The sequence below is a fragment of the Ananas comosus genome, linkage group 2 (genome assembly GCF_001540865.1).
Source record: "Ananas comosus cultivar F153 linkage group 2, ASM154086v1, whole genome shotgun sequence".
Taxonomy (NCBI): domain Eukaryota; kingdom Viridiplantae; phylum Streptophyta; class Magnoliopsida; order Poales; family Bromeliaceae; genus Ananas; species Ananas comosus.
Window position 1 is genome coordinate 12,749,289 of NC_033622.1, and position 17,510 is coordinate 12,766,798.

At 35.5% G+C, this 17,510-nt stretch overlaps 4 protein-coding genes across 5 annotated transcripts; 3 read left to right on the forward strand and 1 right to left on the reverse strand.

Annotated features, from left to right (window-relative positions):
- Positions 1,610 to 2,353, forward strand: LOC109725418 (RNA-binding protein 12-like). Its single transcript, XM_020254608.1, has one exon. The coding sequence runs from the start codon at positions 1,701 to 1,703 to the stop codon at positions 2,112 to 2,114; it is 414 nt and encodes a 137-aa protein (XP_020110197.1). The 5' UTR covers positions 1,610 to 1,700; the 3' UTR covers positions 2,115 to 2,353.
- LOC109725410 (lysine-rich arabinogalactan protein 19-like) lies at positions 5,519 to 6,103 on the forward strand. Its single transcript, XM_020254596.1, has one exon. The coding sequence runs from the start codon at positions 5,650 to 5,652 to the stop codon at positions 6,067 to 6,069; it is 420 nt and encodes a 139-aa protein (XP_020110185.1). The 5' UTR covers positions 5,519 to 5,649; the 3' UTR covers positions 6,070 to 6,103.
- LOC109727819 (vegetative cell wall protein gp1-like) lies at positions 8,401 to 14,341 on the forward strand. Its single transcript, XM_020258008.1, has 3 exons — positions 8,401 to 8,873; positions 10,933 to 11,493; positions 13,614 to 14,341. The coding sequence occupies exons 1-3, from the start codon at positions 8,463 to 8,465 to the stop codon at positions 14,124 to 14,126; spliced, it is 1,485 nt and encodes a 494-aa protein (XP_020113597.1). The 5' UTR covers positions 8,401 to 8,462; the 3' UTR covers positions 14,127 to 14,341.
- Positions 14,549 to 17,170, reverse strand: LOC109704999 (IMPACT family member in pol 5'region). 2 transcript variants are annotated; one of them, XM_020225774.1, is made up of 6 exons: positions 16,575 to 17,170; positions 16,056 to 16,097; positions 15,837 to 15,952; positions 15,362 to 15,467; positions 15,196 to 15,249; positions 14,549 to 15,021 (listed from the first exon to the last, which is right to left on the reverse strand). In XM_020225774.1, exons 1-6 carry the CDS (start codon positions 16,797 to 16,799, stop codon positions 14,941 to 14,943), a joined length of 624 nt encoding a protein of 207 aa, XP_020081363.1. In that variant the 5' UTR covers positions 16,800 to 17,170; the 3' UTR covers positions 14,549 to 14,940. The 2 variants fall into 2 exon arrangements, with proteins under 2 accessions (XP_020081363.1, XP_020081357.1); XM_020225768.1 differs by having other exon boundaries at positions 14,549 to 15,001; positions 16,575 to 17,149.

The window sequence follows — 17,510 nt, forward strand, 5'->3', positions numbered from 1 at the left end:
TGCAATCAAATTCTCACTTATTTTTTATTTTATAGCGATTATGTTCCAACTGTTACATGGCTAGCTGTTCCGGAATCTTCAAAATCACTTTTAAGTTTAGGTCAGGGCTTCTAATTTAATTCGGAGGGAAATTAAATTAATAAGCCTAATTTAAGCTCAACTTTTATAAAATTATGGTACACTTAATCTGGTTAAGAATAACAATTTGGCATATGAGAGTACAGCATTATAGTCTTGTCATTCTTAACTCCATCAGCATTTACCTTTAAATTGCAAGTTTGGTCCTCAAACCATGAGGTGAGTGATATTTTAGTTTTCAAATTTTAATTTATATATAATTTCTGGTCTAAAGTTTTGAAATTGCTGCAATCAAATTTCACAATCTAATTTAATTAGTTGATTAAATTTTAACACATCGTTGACATAAAAGTGATGTGAAATTTTAATTATTTATTGATCATCAATTACAGTATTACTACATCATCTTTACATTAGCGATATATCAATGTTTAGTCAGCTAAATTTGATTATAAATTTGATTATAATAATTCTGAACGTTTGAGGCAAAACTCGTAACAAATTAAAGTTTTAGGACCAAAGTGTCACCACCTTCATAGTTGGAGGACTGAATGTGCAATTTATTCTAACATTTATGCAGGAGTAAGGGATATAGATGGATACCGCTGTAAACATTAATTACACCTTATTTATCATATCTCCATGGGTTTGATGCCTGTAAAGACGGGAAACAAATAATCAACTAATAAATTGTGTTGTATGAGAGTCTTCTTTTATATACTATTAATTGTAACCTAAAGAGTTCTGTTTAGTCCACTGCAATATTTTTGCAAATCTAGAATAATATTTTTCACCAACAACATAGATTTATCATATTCCAAAAAATTTTAAAAAGTAATATTTTTAAAAATGGCTTGAAGGGCACAATATGCACTAATAAACATTTGTCATACTCCCCATAGTAAATTAAGAGATATACCACGCATCTAAAGTCTAGAATAGATCCTAAGAAAGACAAAAATGTAAAACAATTATTTTATTCTAAATTTTATGTAACGTCCCAATAGTCCCACATCGGGTGGGAAACCGATTCTGATCAGTTTATATGAGATCTACACGCAAGTAATAATAACTAGGCTTAAGTATTTTGGGCCGATTGTTTGGACCTAACGAATTATCATTGCTAACCGATCGAATCATTATATTTTAAAATTTTAGAGAACGATATTTAAAATTTTCTATTCAACACTTTTCATCATATTTGGATTCCAGAATGTCTGATATATTCCAGATGCAAATTTGATTATGCAGAAGAAAATTAAACAAAACTACAAGCTAGGTGAAATTTTGTTGAACCCAAAATCTTTTGTGCTGGCTCCTATACAGTTCATAAGAAAGAAAACAGAAATTGGTAAAAGGTGTTGAAAGTCATCCTCCTAATTTCTGGTAATCTGCTGCTGATCTCTTAATTTAAATATTAATTGCCACATCCCCTAAAATGGATGAGACGGTGAACTACCCTAGTCTAAATCAACAACCAAGAGATTTTATTGCATTGTATCCCCTGCCTGCACCATCTATAAATAGCCCATCTCCTCTTCGCTAGTTCTCACAACAAGCAAATTCATCAATCTTGCAAAGTAGATTACTAGCTCCCAGGATCAAACGTTCCCCGTCCAACAATGGCCTCTCACTATTCTTGCTTCCTCTTGGCTTTGCTTGTTAGCTTAGCAACCCTAAACACGAGCCTCGCGGCTCGCCGTCTTTTAGACACTCCTGCGCCCGAATCCGCACCGGTTGTACCAACCCTGCCTTCGATACCGACGCTTCCAAAGCCGACGATTCCGACCGAACTGCCACCAATGCCGTCCATTCCGATCATTCCGTTGCCGAAGCTTGCGGCCCCGCCCATGCCTGAGATCCCGATCACTTTGCCCACTGAATTGCCTCCGATGCCTGCCATTCCCACCATACCTTCTATTCCATTGAGCATTCCTCCGATGCCTTCGATTCCGACGACGATTCCGTCCATCCCCGGCGTTCATCTTCCTCCAATTCCCTTCTTATCCCCGCCTCCCGCGACCACTAGCCCATGAAGGGGAGAGCTTTCTCGTTTGGTTATGTAATAGTGTGATGGTGTTGTTTTTATAGTGAGAGAGGGGATTATTGTTGTTGCTTGGTGCTATAATACTATTAGTACGTATGTTTCAGCTCGGTTTGTATTTTGTGAGGATTGTAATTTTATGCGCCTGAGCTTGTCAGTGCGCCTGTCCACGTACGTATCTGTACTTCTATTATACTTTTGTTAGTGTTCTGTTCGTATTCGTACAAGCTACATGCATTGTATACATACATACGTACATACATACATTCATATATATATATCCATGAAATATTTGTTTTGTATTGCAAGGAGGATTTTGGTTGCACATGAGTCTACTGTCACACACGTGGCAGCTCTTAGACCCGATCAAAATGCACCATGAATGGATTCGATGACGAAGGATAAAATATTTAATTAAGTACGAATCTCTTAAATTCGAAAAATATATTTTTTTCTCTAACAGCTGTGCCATATAACATTTATAGCAAACAAATGAAGAATCTAAGCAAACACAACATAGTAATGCATAAATGAAAATTGTTAATTAAGTACACTTGCATGCAAGATGAAAATTGTTAATTGGATATATATTATTATTTATAACTCAAAACGTGCAAACTTTTATCTGAATTTGATTAGCTATTTAATGCTTTAATTTTTTTTATTTTACTATGCAATTTTTTATTTTTTGATTTGAGCCAGTCAATAACACTTTAACTTTAAAATTAAACTAATTAATTATCTACTTTAATAAATTTTTAGTTGCGAGAATTGTATGAAATATATTAGCTAACTAAGCATATATATAAGATAAACTGCACATTTAAATTTAAAATTAAAGTGTCGTTGACTAACTCAAATTAAACAAATTAAAAGATTGAATAGTAAAGTCAAAAATTTGAAGTGTTGAGTTACTAAATCAAAATGGATTATAGTTTAGATAAGTTCTATACATTTCTATCTTATTTCTATATTGAATAACTAACTGCTCAATAAAAGACTTTTCCTCACATCCACACATGGAGGTGTGCACTGTTTTGCTTGCATTTGTATTGATCTTGACTCAATTGGATTTCAGTCTAAATCATCTTAGTTGTATCCTATTCTTTTTGTCATCTTATTAATATTGCTTCACAATTATCTCTCAAAAAAAAAAAAAAAATATTGCTTCACAATTACTGAATCACATGCTCATGATATGTCCTTTCAAGTAGTAAACATTCATTAAGGTTAATTGGCTGTTCCGGAATCTCATGATATGTCCTTTTAAGTTTAGGTTGTGAATTTTAATTTAATTCGGAGGGGGAAATCAAATTAATAATCCTAATTTAAGCTCAACTTATGCTAAAATTATATGGGACACTTAATTTGGTTTAACAATAACAATTTGGCATATGGGAGAACAGCCTTATAGTCTTGTCATTCTTAACTTTATCTGCATTTATGATTCTCAAAATTACGAGATATGTGGTATTTTAATTTCCAAATTTTAATTTATTATAATTTCTGACGAAATTTTTAAAATTATTGCAATCAATTTCTATGGTCTAACTTAGTTAACTAAATTTTAACGCATCGTTAACATCAAAGTGATGTGAAATTTTAATTATTAGTCTATAAGCAATTATAGCATTGATATATCACCTCTACATTAGTGATATATCAATATTTAGTCAACTAAGTTGGATTATAGAATTTGATTGCAATAATTTAAAAAATTTGAGCCAAAATTTGTAATAAATTAAAATTTGAAGACTAAAATATCACCGCCCTTTTAGTTGGAGCACCCCAATGTGCAATTTATTCTAAGATTTATGTAGGAATATGAGAAATGGATGCACACCACACTAAAAATTAATTACACCTTATTTATTATATCTCCATGGGTTTGATGTCTGTAGAGACGGGAAACTAATAATCGCCTAATAAATTGTGTTGTACGAGAATCTTTTTGTTTTAATACTATTGTACCCTAATAGTTTGATTTAGTCCACTGCAAGATTTTTTTCAAATCTAGAATAATGTTTTTCACCAACAACATAGATTTATCATATTCCAAAAAATTTAAAATAGTAAAATTTTTTTAAAAAATGGCTTAAGAGGGCACAATTTGCGCTAATAAACATTTGTCATACTCCCCATAATAAATTAAGAGATACAACGAGTACGACGGCCACGCATCGAAAGTCTGGAACAGATCCTAAGAAAGACAAAAATGTAAAACAATCATTTTAATCTAAATTTGAAAATTTTAGAGAACGATAATTTAATATTTTAATCATATTTGGATTGCCGAATGTCTGACAGATTCAAGGTGCAGATTTGATTATACATAAGGAAATTAAACAACATGTACACTGCAGGCGAGCTAGGTGAAATTTTGTTGAACCCAAAATCTTTTGTGCTGGCACCTAAACAGTTTATAAGAAAGAAAACAGAAATTGGTAAAATTAAGGTGTTGAAGTCTTCCTCGTTCTGGTAGTCTGCTGCTGTTTGAATTTTGAAACCGCCATCAAATTGACTGTTTCTAATTATCTGCCTATCTGCGATCTTCTCAGATAACGCAGTCGTCTGCAAACAGCAAACTCTTAATTGCCACATCCTCGAAAATGGATGAGACGGTGAACTACCCTAGTCTACAAATCAACAACCAAAAGATTTTATTGCATTAAGGGTGCGTTTGATTCGCGCTATCTTTTAAAGATTTCTAATAATTCAATAAAAATAAAAAAATATGACGGTGTTTGACTAAACGCACTAAGTAATCTAGTTAGTAATATTGGATTCACTTGGGAATAAGATTCACCCCAAAGTACTAATCTTATTCCCTTGAGGGAGGGTGGGTATCCTTATATTAAAGTGGATGGGTAACATTATATATGTCTAATCTCTTTTCTTCTTCCTACCCGCGCTAATTGGTATTATTTTTCTTTACACTCTAACTTATATCTCTCTCTAAACTTATTTTTCTCTCTAAAATTCAACTTTTTTCTCTCTCTAAACCTAGAGCTTTCTCTCTCTCTCTCTTTCTCTCTCTCTCTCTTTCTAAAATTTCAACTCTCTCACTCCCTCTAATTTCGACTATATTTTTCGTACTATTTTTTTTATTATGCTCTCTCTCTCTCACTTATACTCTCTCTATCTTTTTTCTAAAAAGATGTTGAAACTTTTGGTAATATTATCTAAAATTAATTAATTAAATAAATTAATTAATTGTATAATTAAATAAATTAATTAATTGTATATTTTTTGTAATATTAAATAACATGACTAATTAATATTACCGTGCGAACCAAACACAAGAATTCTACATTCTTAGTAATAGGATGAATAGCAATAAGATTTTCGGATATCTTTTATTCCTAATAATTTTTATAATGCGAACCAAACGCACCCTAATTGTATTCCCTCCCTGCACTATCTACAAATAGCCCATCTCCGCTTCGCTAGTTCTCACAACAAGCAAATATCATCAATCTTGCAAAGTAGATTACTAGCTCCTAGGATTAAGTATTCCACATTCAACAATGGCCTCTCAATATTCTTGCCTCCTCTTGGCTTTGCTTGTTAGCTTAGCGACTCTAAACACCAGCCTCGCGGCTCGCAGTCTTTTAGACACTCCTGCGCCCGAATCCGCACCGGTTGTACCAACCCAGCCTTCGATACCGGCGCTTCCAAAACCGATGATCCCGACCGAACTACCACCCATGCCATCCATTCCCATTCCGACGATTCCATTGCCAAAACTTGCGGCCCCGCCCATGCCCGAGAACCCGACCACTTTGCCGACCGAATTGCCTCCGATGCCCGCCATTCCCACCATTCCTTCTATTCCTGAGAGCATTCCTCCGATGCCTTCGATTCCGAAGACGATTCCGTCCATCCCCGGGGTTCATCTTCCTCCCATTCCTTTCTTATCTCAGCCTCCCGCGACCACTAGCCCATGAAGGGGAGAGTTTTCTCGTTTGGTTAAGTAATAGTGTGATGGTGTTGTGTTAATATTACGGGAGGGGATTATTCTTGTTGCTTGTTGCTTTAGATATTATTAGTATTAGTACGTAATGTTTCGGTTCGGTTTGTATTCGTGAGGATTGTTTTAATTATGCTTCTGAGCTTGTCAGTGCGCCTGTCCATGTACGTACTTGTACTTCTTTTATAGTTTGTTATTATTCTGTTCGTATTCGTACAGCTACTTGTATTGTATACATATATCCATGAGCGATTTGTTTAGTATCGCAAGGACGATTTTGGTTACACACGAGTCTACTGTCAAACACGTGGCAGCTCTTAGACTCGATCAAATGCACCATTAAAGGATTCGATGATCACGAAGGATAAAATTAAAATTTACAGTACGAATCTCTTGGACCGAAAAACTATCCTCAAATTCTGACCGATGCGGCCAACCATTAATCCTAGTTGAATAAAAGCTGTCATTGGCATATGAAATTTTAAGTTCTAAATTTAATTATTTTATATTTCTAATTAAGTTTGTTTTTAAAAAAATAAACGACGCGAATAGAATACTATTTTTTTCTTAAAAAAAAAAACGCCATATAAAATTTATAACGAACAGATTCCATTAAGCTATGTAAAATAGTTTGGAATTTCAGTAATTAAAGACAACATAGTATTTTTTAAATAATGCGAAGTAGTAACTTTTTTTTTTTCCAAAAACTTAGGTTGCCAAAAAATAGTGCTTAAATATTATATATTCCTTTTTTGATGTGTTCAATATTACATATTCAACATTCTCCCTGGTAACTGAACTTACAATATTTTATCAGCTAAAGACATATATATCGAACAAAGTCTATTGATTCATATAAAGTAGGAAAGAATCTAAGCAAAGACAATGTAGTAATTTTATATTAAAATGACGGGAAAAAAAAAAAAGTTTGTTTTTGTACTTGTAAGCAAGATAAAAATTTTGAATTAAATGCTATTATTCCTAATATTGAATAACTGTTATAAAAAGGTGTTGTTGATTAGCCGTAGACAATGAAGGTGTTGTTGATTTGCTTGTATACCTCATTGATGAAAATCATTGGATAATCTTTTTCACCAACCACGTAGACTTACTGTATTCCAAAAAATAAAAATAATAATCTTTTCAAAAAAAAAAAAGACTTACCGCCTATTCATAGTGCAAGTGGCAAAGGATTTGGTGGTTGGTGTGCAAGGTCCTAAGTTCGAATCCTAGCTGATTCATATTTTTTAGCTAAGTTTATTTCTAAATGAAATAAACGAAGCTGAAAACATGCTAACTATCTCTCTCTCAAAAAAAAAAAAGAAAAAAAGACTTAAAAACTTAAAAGCCACATTATGCGGTTGAAGACACTTTTTATACTTCCTAGTAATCATGAATACATATTTCTGAGTGAATAAAAAAGAGCAATACTATCTATACACGGTGTGGTATAAATATAAAGCTTGCACTCTAAAAGAGTTTGCGGTTTATATATTTTTACTTTTCTTATCAACTTTTCTTTATGCTAAAATTCAAAAGATGTTTTGTCAACTATTGGATGTAGAAGTATAAAATTTACATTCCTATAAGCATTTTTAAATAAAGAGCTATGATGAACTCTACAATCATGCATTCAAAGTCCAGAATAAGCCTTAAGAAAAACTAAAGTGTAAAATAATAATTTTTCTTTAAAATTTTAGATTGTTTACAAACAATGTTTTAATATTTTATGTATAAAACTCTTCATTAGGACTGAACTGTTTGATAGACTAAAGATGTGTACTTAAATTATAAATTGAAAAAAAAAAAAGATTAAACTACAAGCATGATGGAATTAATTAATTGAAGTCAAGAATAAGACACTAGCATTATTCCCAACCAATTAAATTGTGCCCGAGTGTTTACCTACCCCAGCGCGATTTGTTTTAAAATTTTATTGTACTTTTCTCTTAAATAAGAAATCTAATTAGCTTAAGACAAAAATAATATGACCTAACTGCTACATAAAGATCACCTCCAGTGCTGACATAGACAAATCATAAGAAAGAAAATAGAAAACAGGAAAAGGTTTTGAAATCTTCCTTCTTTTGGTAATCCACCATCAGACATGTTCTAATCTGAGAAAACCACTGAGATAACACGGTCAACAAACTGCAATCTCTTAATTGCCACCTCCCTAAAATGAATGAGAAGGTGAACAACCCTAAACTACAGATCGACAACCAAAAAAAATTTATTCCACTATACTCCCTCCCTGCATTATCTATATATAGCTCATCTCCTCATCATTAGTTCTCACAACAAGGAAAATCTCCCATCTTGCAAACTATCACTCTTACCATAAAAAAATCAAACATTTCTCAGTCAACAATGGCCTCTCGTTCTTGCTTCCTCTTGGCTTTGCTTGTTACCTTAGCAACCCTAAACACGAGCCTCGCGGCTCGCCGTCTTTTAGACAGTACTCCTGCGCCCGAATCCGCACCGGTTGTACCAACTCTGCCTTCGATACCGACACTTCCAAAACTGACGATTCCGACTGAACTGCCACCAATGCCGTCCATTCCAACCATTCCATTGCCAAAGCTTGCAGCCCCGCCCATGCCTGAGATCCCGATCACTTTGCCCAAAGAATTGCCTCCGATGCCCGCCATGCCCACCATTCCTTCTATTCCGGAGAGCATTCCTCCGATGCCTTCTATTCCCAAGACGATTCCATCCATCCCCGGCGTTCAGCTTCCTCCCATTCCCTTCTTAACCCCGCCACCCGCGACCACTAGCCCGTGAAGGGGAGAGTTTTCTCGTTTGGTTATGTAATAGTGCCATGGTGTTGTTTTAATATTGAGAGAGGGGATTATTGTTGTTAATTCCTTGTTGCTATAGATATTAGTACGTGTGTTTCGGTTCGTTGTATTTGTGAGGATTGTTTTATGCGCCTGAGCTTTCCAGTGCCTGTCTCTATACTTGTACTTATATTATACCTTGTTAGTGTTGTATTCGTATTCATACTAGCTACATGCACTGTCCCGTGTACATTTGCGATTTGTTTTGTATTGTATAGACGATTCTGGTTAACTGGCAGATGATGACGACGATGACGATAGTAATATTTATTTAATAATAATAGACGTGAGTCTACCGTCACATACGTGGCAGATAAATAGACTCGATCAAAATGCACCAATAGTAGGAGTCTCTTGGCCGACAACAAAATAGCTATGTCATATAGAACTTAGAACAAACAAATTCTACTAAGCTACTTAAGATGGTTAAGTATCTAAGTAAAGACAATACAGTAATTGTTAAAGGGTTAACTTCAATATTTTCCCTGTTGTATAGGGCATATTTACTTTGCCACTCATTTAAAAAGTTACACTAAACTAGCATATGATTTTATTTTTGTTTCAACCAGAAAATTTATAGTTAAATAGGATAATAATTTTTTTTTTGAAAATCATAGGGCAACACTCTATTAAACAATAGGTTCTTATAGTGAAACTAAAATAAAATCACAGATTAAGTACAATTTTTTGACTCACCGAATAGCAAAGTAAAAAATGTGCTTTACTACAGAATAATTAAGTACAACCGTTTGAACTGCAGAATAGTAAATATCCCAAGTTGAAGTTTATCCATTGTTTGTGAAACAATAGATTTTCTTAAAAATCTTAAGCTGCTAAAAAATAGTTTTTAAATTTTACATATTCTTTTTTTGAGGTGTCTTCCATACGTTTAAACTAAAGATTAATTTTTAGCAAACAAATTGTATTGATCATAGTGGTGAATCTAAGTAAAACCAATATAGTAACTTTTGGTTGAAATGACGGCAAAAAAAAAAAAAAAAAAAAAAAATTGTGTTTCTGTACTTACAGGCAAGCCAGATATTTTCAATTAAATGCTATTATTTCTGTATTAAATAATAATTGTTATAAAAGAGACTTCTCGAACCTGCATGAAGGTGTGCACTGTTGATTCACCATAGATCATGGAGGTGTTGTTGATTTGCTTGTACTTGTATTCATTTTGACTCGATTGGTTTCAGCCCAATCATCTTAATTATATCCTAACCCTTTCGTCACCTATGTGATTTCACAAAGTAAAAACCCAATTACCTAGATGACAGTTTTGGAAGTCTCACAATCACTTTTAAGTTTAGGTCATGAATTTCAATTTGATCTGGAGGAGAGAAATCAAGTTGATAAGCCTAACTGAAGCTCAACTTACTTTGATGAAAACTATGCTAAATTTGATTTGGTTTGAGAGTAAGAAATTTGGCATAAGAGAATATAGCCTCCTTGGATAATGTTTTCACCAACTACATAGACTTATTGAATTCCAAAAAAAATCAAAAAATAATATTTCAAAGTATGACTTAAAAGGCAAACATATTATGCTATTGTAGGCATTTTTTATACTTCCTAGTAATCAACGACAATTATATATTTCTGAGCAAATAAAGAGACATGGCGAGCACGGTGACCATACAATCAAAGTGTAGAACAGGCCCTAAGAATGGCTAAAGTATAAAACAATCATTTTATTGTAAAATTATAAATTGTTAGATAATATTATTTAAATATTTTATATTCAATACTTCTCATTATAACTAGACTCAAGAATATCTTATGGGCTCAAAATATATACTTAAATTCTACAAACAAAATTATACATGCCCGATGGAGTTTAATTGAATACAAAGCCCCTGCTCTTACATCTAGACAATTTGTAAGAAATAAAATAGAAATCGGGAAATGGTCTTGAAATTTTCCTATTTTGGTAATCTGCTGCTTCTCAAACACAGTCAACAAACAACCCTAAAAATGCATAAGGTGAACAACCCTGATCTACAAATCAACAACCAAACAGTTTTACTCCATTATATCCCCTCCCCTCATTATCTATAAATAGCACTCTCCTCTGCGCTAGTTCTCACAACAAGCAAACTCATCAATCTTGCAAACTAGTATTCCTAGCATCAAACATTCCTCATCCAACAATGGCCTCTCAATATTCTTGCTTCCTCTTGGCTTTGCTTGTTACCTTAGCAACCCTAAACTCGAGCCTCGCAGCTCGTCGTCTTTTAGACACTCCTGCACCCGAGTCAGCACCGGTTGTACCAACTCTGCCTTCAATACCAACACTTCCAATACCGACAATTCCGACCGAACTACCACCAATGTCATCCATTCCGACGATTCCATTGCCAAAATTCGCAGCACCGCCCATGCCTGAGATTCCAATCACTTTGCCCACTGAATTGCCTCCAATGCCCGCCATTCCTGCCATTCCCACCATTCCTTCTATTCCGGAGAGCATTCCTCCTATGCCTACAATTCCATCGATTCCTGGGTTACAGATTCCGCACATCCCTTTCTTATCCCCACCTCCCGCAACGACAAGCCCATGAACGGGAGATATATATGGTCTGGGTAGTGTGATGATGTTTAGTAGTAAGAGAGGGGATTGTTGTTGCTGTTGTTGTTTGTTGCTATACATATTATACGTATGGTTCGGTTTATTGTATTTGTGAGTATTGTATAGTGCGCCTGAGCTTGTCACGGCGCCTATGTACTTGTAGTTCCATTACTTTGTTAATGCTCTATAGGTACTCACTACTCATACTACATGCCTTGTATTTAACATATATATTATTTCTTCAGCAAGCGATTTAATTACTATTGTGAGAACGATTCTGAGATTAAAAAATAACAACAATAATAGACAGGAGTCCACCGTCACATGCGTGGCAGCTCATCGGCACAATCCAAGCCCTCCAGTGGATTCAATGACAAGGACAAAACTTAAAACTACATGGTATGGGCTCTTTTAATCTGAAAAGGTTTTCTAACAAGTGTTTCGCTTAACATTTATACCTAATAATTCTATAAACCATGTAAAATGTTGAAGACTAATTATTAAAGACAGTAAGATAATATCATGCTCAAACAGTGCCAATAAAAAAAATTGTTCTTGCACTTGCATAAGATGAAACTTTGATTAATGTTGTTCTTCCCATAACAACGGGTATAAAAAAGATTTTCTCTTTAAATCTGCGTGGGCATGTGTGCTAATTTGCTTAGGCTTTGGAATGCTATTACATACATCTATCTAAAATTTACTTCAAAGCCTGAGTTGAACACACCATACTACGGTCTAAGTATGCGTGATTTGGTTGTTATTCGCAACTGAGAAATTCTATACAATAATTAAAAGTTTATTTAATTTATACCATTTATTATTACATTTTTCCCCCTAACTTGTGAATATGTGAACAAAAAATAAAAAAAAAAAATCCAAGCCCCTTAATTTCTGTTTATAGTTCCTTTAAATAGTCCAACACCATGCATCGCCTGTTGAAATGCTAATATTAATTTTGTCTCAACTGGATTTGTCCCGATCATTTTAATTGAAATGCTAACACTCAATTAGCTTAGACGGCAGTTATGAAATTGTCAAAATCACTTCAAAGTTCAGGTCATGAATTGTAATCTGAATTGGAGTTGGAAGTAAATTGGTAGAGCCTGATTTAAGCTCAAATTACTATGATAAAAAGTAGGATATAATTGTTTTAAAAATAGCAAATTTGGCATCACACAGCCTTGTTGTCTTGTTATCCTTAACTTTATCTGCATCTGTATTGTTGCTGTTTTAGGATTTATACAGGAGTAAGGGATATGGATGAACACCACTCCAAAAAGAACACCTTACTGTTATAGCTCTCAACATAAGCCCTAATATAGACTACCAGTAACCACCTAATGCCTATAGAATGGACTATCAGTTGGACTCTTTACAATGAATACTTTAATGTTTCTATATGCTTGATGAATCCAAATGTATAGTTTCCCAGGGCCTATTTCCAAGTAATTTTGTAATATATTGTAGTAGTACATTGTTGCCTAGAAGTTCATTTAGTTCACTGTAAAATTTTAGAATTATGTTTTCTGCTCTAGATAATTTATCATATTCTAAAAAAGTTTTAAAAAATAATATGGTGAGAAATATGGTCATGCATCCAAAGGCCCACACAGGCCCTAAGAACGGCCAAACTGTGAAACAGCCATTTTTCTCTAGAAAGTGAGACTGCTAGAGAACAGGATTCTAATATTTAATGTTCAATAGATGCAAAATGTAAACATAAATTAAATAAAAATAATTAAATGAAAGCTTGGTGAGATTTAAACTTAAGACCTACCGCATTGGCACCCACATGATTTATAAAAAAGAAATGGAATTCTGGAAAGAAATCCTAAAATCTTTCTTTTTCTGGTGATCAGCAGCAGTTAGAAACCGATATCAAAGAGTTTCTAATCTGATAGCTTCTCACATAACACAGTCAACAAAATGCAATCTACCAATAGATCTAATAACAACTCCTAAATCCCTTTCTCATCTGCCCCTCAAATTGGATGAGAAGGTGAACAACCCATTAGCTCCCCTAGTCTGCAGATCAACAACCAATAAATCTTTTTCATCATATCCCTTCCCACCATAGCTATAAATAGCCCATCTCTCCTTTGGTAGACATCAAAACAAACCAAATCAACTCTTGCAAACTATTACTCCCCAGCATCAATACCTCTTTCACCAATGGCCTCTTATTCTAGCTTCCTCCTGGCTTTGGTTCTTACATTCGCAACCCTAAATAACAGCCTCGCAGCTCGCCGTCTTTTAGACACTCCAGCACCTGAATCCGCACCGGCCGTGCCAACTGTACCTTCAGTACCAACACTACCAAAACCGACAATTCCAACCCAAATGCCTCCAATGCCATCCATTCCGGCCACACTCCCAAAACCCTTGTTGCCACCAATGCCTACTATTCCCCTACCAAAGCTTGCTGCCCCACCCATGCCTGTGATCCCGATCATTGTGCCCACCACATTGCCTCCAATGCCCGCTATTCCCACAATTCCTTCTATTCCACTGAGCATTCCCCCGATGCCTTCTATTCCGAAGACAATTCCATCAATTCCTGGGGTACAGATTCCGTTCATTCCTTTTTTCTCCCCACCTCCTGCGACTGCTAGCCCCTGAAGGCTATTATTACACAGTAGGCAGCAGGGAGAGACCTATTCTCTTTGTTAGTTTGATGGTGTTGTATTAGTTGTTGTTATTGTCACATTACTATGCATGGTTATTATTCTTGCATTGTCAGGATTGTATTTTGCGCCTGATATTATTTAGGCGCCGGTCTGTTTGATTGTACTTTCATTACATTGTTAGTGTTTTGTTGGTATTCATACTACATACATAAGGTCGAATATCAAGATGGAAGTTCGAAAGCTACACTAAATTTTCAGTAGAGCTATATGACGATGACCTTTCTTAACCAATAGCAGAAGAAAGAAATAATAAAAAATAATCGGTTGTCACAAAGGTGGTTTCCACTTTAAACTGTGCATAATGCAACAGTGAAACCTAACTGTTTACATGCACTGGAAAACTAGATACTGGTCTTGAAACCAATATGGCTATCTCTGATAATAATTGAGATATTCATTCAGGATATGAAAGTAGAACTCAAAGAGTGAGCAATTCATTTCTTCCTATTACAGTGGCAGATAACCTATTTCAATTAGAACGTAAAACACTTACTTATCTGTGACCTATAAGTTTATATACATTCTTACTGAAGATAATGAGGAAAAAAAAAAATACAGACACATGCTTTAAGATGCACATCAACAATGAACTACAAAGTGCTAGCCACTTAAATAATGTAATATAAAGCACAGTCACTACAATCTCAGCTAATGTTTGTAAAATTGTATTTTGCGGCTGCAAGTTGAGTTAATTGTGTCCTCCAAGCTCTCAATTTTGTCATAGTCGACTCTAAATGTTACCATAGTTACACCATCTTTACCAGTATCATAGTCCTGTTTGATGTCCTCAACTTGAAAAGATTGTAGCTGTGATAAAGCATCCAGTTCTAGCAAATTTAAGGACCGGACCATAACTTTGTTAAAAAGAAATGCTAATTAAAAACTACAGGATTTGTGCTAGACTACTGCGTTTGATGAAGCATATTAAGAAACTTCAGACTAAAAGGATTCTACCATACAAAATGCATCACAGAAGTTTTAAGTGAAGGTCAGATGAGTACCTGGTGGTATACTGTTCCCAGCAAATCAAATGGTACCTCCATACCAAGTGGAGCCTAAGACGAAGATAAAACACAATAATTAAGAAGATATGATCTGTAGTTTTCCACGTGAAACAAGAGAAAAATATAAGGAAAAAAATATGAGCTGCAGTTGAAGGATCACTACCTTGGGTTTTACAATACAAGTTGAGGCACCTTTCAGGCATTCTGAAGCAACACCTCCATAAGCCCTGACTAGTCCTCCAGTCCCCAGTTTTATTCCTCCAAAATATCTATACATAGTGCACGAGGCAAAACAAGGAGAATGTTAAAGGAATCCGAGATGTAAAGCAAATAATGCAAGATGACAGCAAAGAGTTCCTGATCTCTCTCAGATTGAAGTTATAGTCGCAATATAGGCAATTCCCTACATACATATGCAGACACAACCATGCAACAAAATTAGTATTATTGAGATGCAACACACTACTAGCCCTCACCCCAATGCAAATATGATAAATTTGGTAACATTAAAATGGGTCTAACACCATCTGCATGAAAATTTTGTTCAAGTGTACTGCAGAATAATTGAAGTTTCAGATAACTGAGAACGCATACTGATATTTTGATGTGAATGAGGCTACTAAGAGTAAAATGTTTACCTGATCACTACCACCATCACCATATCAATTCCAGAGGAAACGATGGCAGAATAAATTGGCTTTCCAGCTGTACCTGAAGGCTCGCCGTCATCGTTGCAACGAAATTGTTCTCCAAGCTATACAAACAGATATATAAGGGGGTGAAAATTAGAAATTGCTGCAACATAAAAAGTTCTGCAGACAGCGGACACGAAAGGAGAGAGAAAAAAGATGATCAACCTTGTAGGCCCAACAATTATGGGTAGCACGGGGATCCCTGACCTGAATTAACAAAATGGAGCACATTTCATTCTGATCAGAAAATTGGACAATCAACCTAGTTTCGGTTTCTAATAAAGTTGAAATGCGATATAAAAATGCACCAAATAACACTCTTTTCATTGAAACTAAAAAAAAACAAATGACAAGATAGAGATTTTTGTCCATCATAGGTATAGATCAACAAAATCAATCGCGCCAGCTATAGATCAACAAAATCAGTCGCAATGAATCGTAACAACACAATAAATGGAAAAGGTGTGAGCAACATATTCCAAATCACATCGTCAACGATTTCTATATCCTTTGTTACTTCGTTTTTACAACAACTTCTCACAGATCCTTCGTAAACTAGCAGAGATTACTTAGAATTTGCAAGTGCGATCGTTTCATCCGCAATTACATACTTAAATGATCAAATTAGTCCGAAACAAAAAAAAAAAAAGGAAAGAGAAACCCTAAGGAGGAAGTGAGGTGGACCTCGGCGAGGAAGGAGTGGGCGGAGCGCTCGTCGGAGACAGGGGCGGCGATGGCGATGAATCTGCTGCGCTTTATCTCGCGCTCGCACGACGCGCGCTCCCGCAGCGTCGTGTACGGCGACGGCGACATCGATCGGACGGCGGGCAAGGCCGCGCTGGTCTCGGATCTCGAGGCGGAGAGGAGCAGCGAAGCGGAGCACAATCGAGGCGGTACGCGCACCGCCATCCGGGTTGGTGGGTCGCTACATGCTACGTCGTGACCCTGTCGCAGTGGAAAATTGCGGGCAGAGGTGCGTGCGGGTCGCGTGCGATCCGACACTATCAAGTGGCTCGGCCCATTTACCCATCGCGTTCCCAATTATGGGCCTAGTAACGGCCCAAGCGTGGTGACAACGCTTGCGTGCACTCACACAGTAAGTGGCCCATAGTTCCGCGTTCCTCTTAATGACCGTTCATGTAAGAGTCTCGGAAATCGTAATTAAAGGATTGTTTGTTTACTATGTAGAAAAATTTTCACAGCACTGAGCTCAAAGACAACAAGTTTATTCCATTATTATTATTTTTAACTAACTTAATATCATAATTTAGTTTAGCCAGACAAGACATGCTATTTAAAGTGCCATGACCGAGCTTAATTCCTTCCGGGAAGTTTTTCTTTTTTTTTTTTTTTTTTTTTNATGTAAATAACTCCAAATGGAAATAAAGTAGTAATCACTCCAACACCCCCGTCAAAAACTCTTACCTCTCCAGTTCCAGAAACAACAACAAATATTGAAGTCCCAAAGATTCCACGTACAAAATCCCAGTGCGTCAGCTGGGCCTCTAGCTGCCAAGTTCGGTGTATGATCGACACGGTGTGAACGGTACGGGGGGAGATGCACGTGAAAATGTAAGATTTGGTTGTCGAGGGACAAAGTATATGGAGTTGGCCGCTTTG

Bases quoted from the DNA above. Each gene is read 5' to 3' on its own strand.
- LOC109727819 (XM_020258008.1), top strand. From the start codon at position 8,463: ATGGCCTCTCGTTCTTGCTTCCTCTTGGCTTTGCTTGTTACCTTAGCA. The intron at 8,874-10,932 runs TGAAGGGGAGAG...GAACAACCCTGA, and splicing joins CACCCGCGACCACTAGCCCG to TCTACAAATCAACAACCAAA. The intron at 11,494-13,613 runs TGAACGGGAGAT...CTCCTTTGGTAG, and splicing joins CTCCCGCAACGACAAGCCCA to ACATCAAAACAAACCAAATC.
- LOC109725418 (XM_020254608.1), top strand. From the start codon at position 1,701: ATGGCCTCTCACTATTCTTGCTTCCTCTTGGCTTTGCTTGTTAGCTTA.
- LOC109725410 (XM_020254596.1), top strand. From the start codon at position 5,650: ATGGCCTCTCAATATTCTTGCCTCCTCTTGGCTTTGCTTGTTAGCTTA.
- LOC109704999 (XM_020225768.1), bottom strand. From the start codon at position 16,799: ATGGCGGTGCGCGTACCGCCTCGATTGTGCTCCGCTTCGCTGCTCCTC. The intron at 16,098-16,574 runs GTCCACCTCACT...TTGTTAATTCAG, and splicing joins CCCACTCCTTCCTCGCCGAG to GTCAGGGATCCCCGTGCTAC. The intron at 15,953-16,055 runs GTTGATCATCTT...CTGTTTGTATAG, and splicing joins ATAATTGTTGGGCCTACAAG to CTTGGAGAACAATTTCGTTG.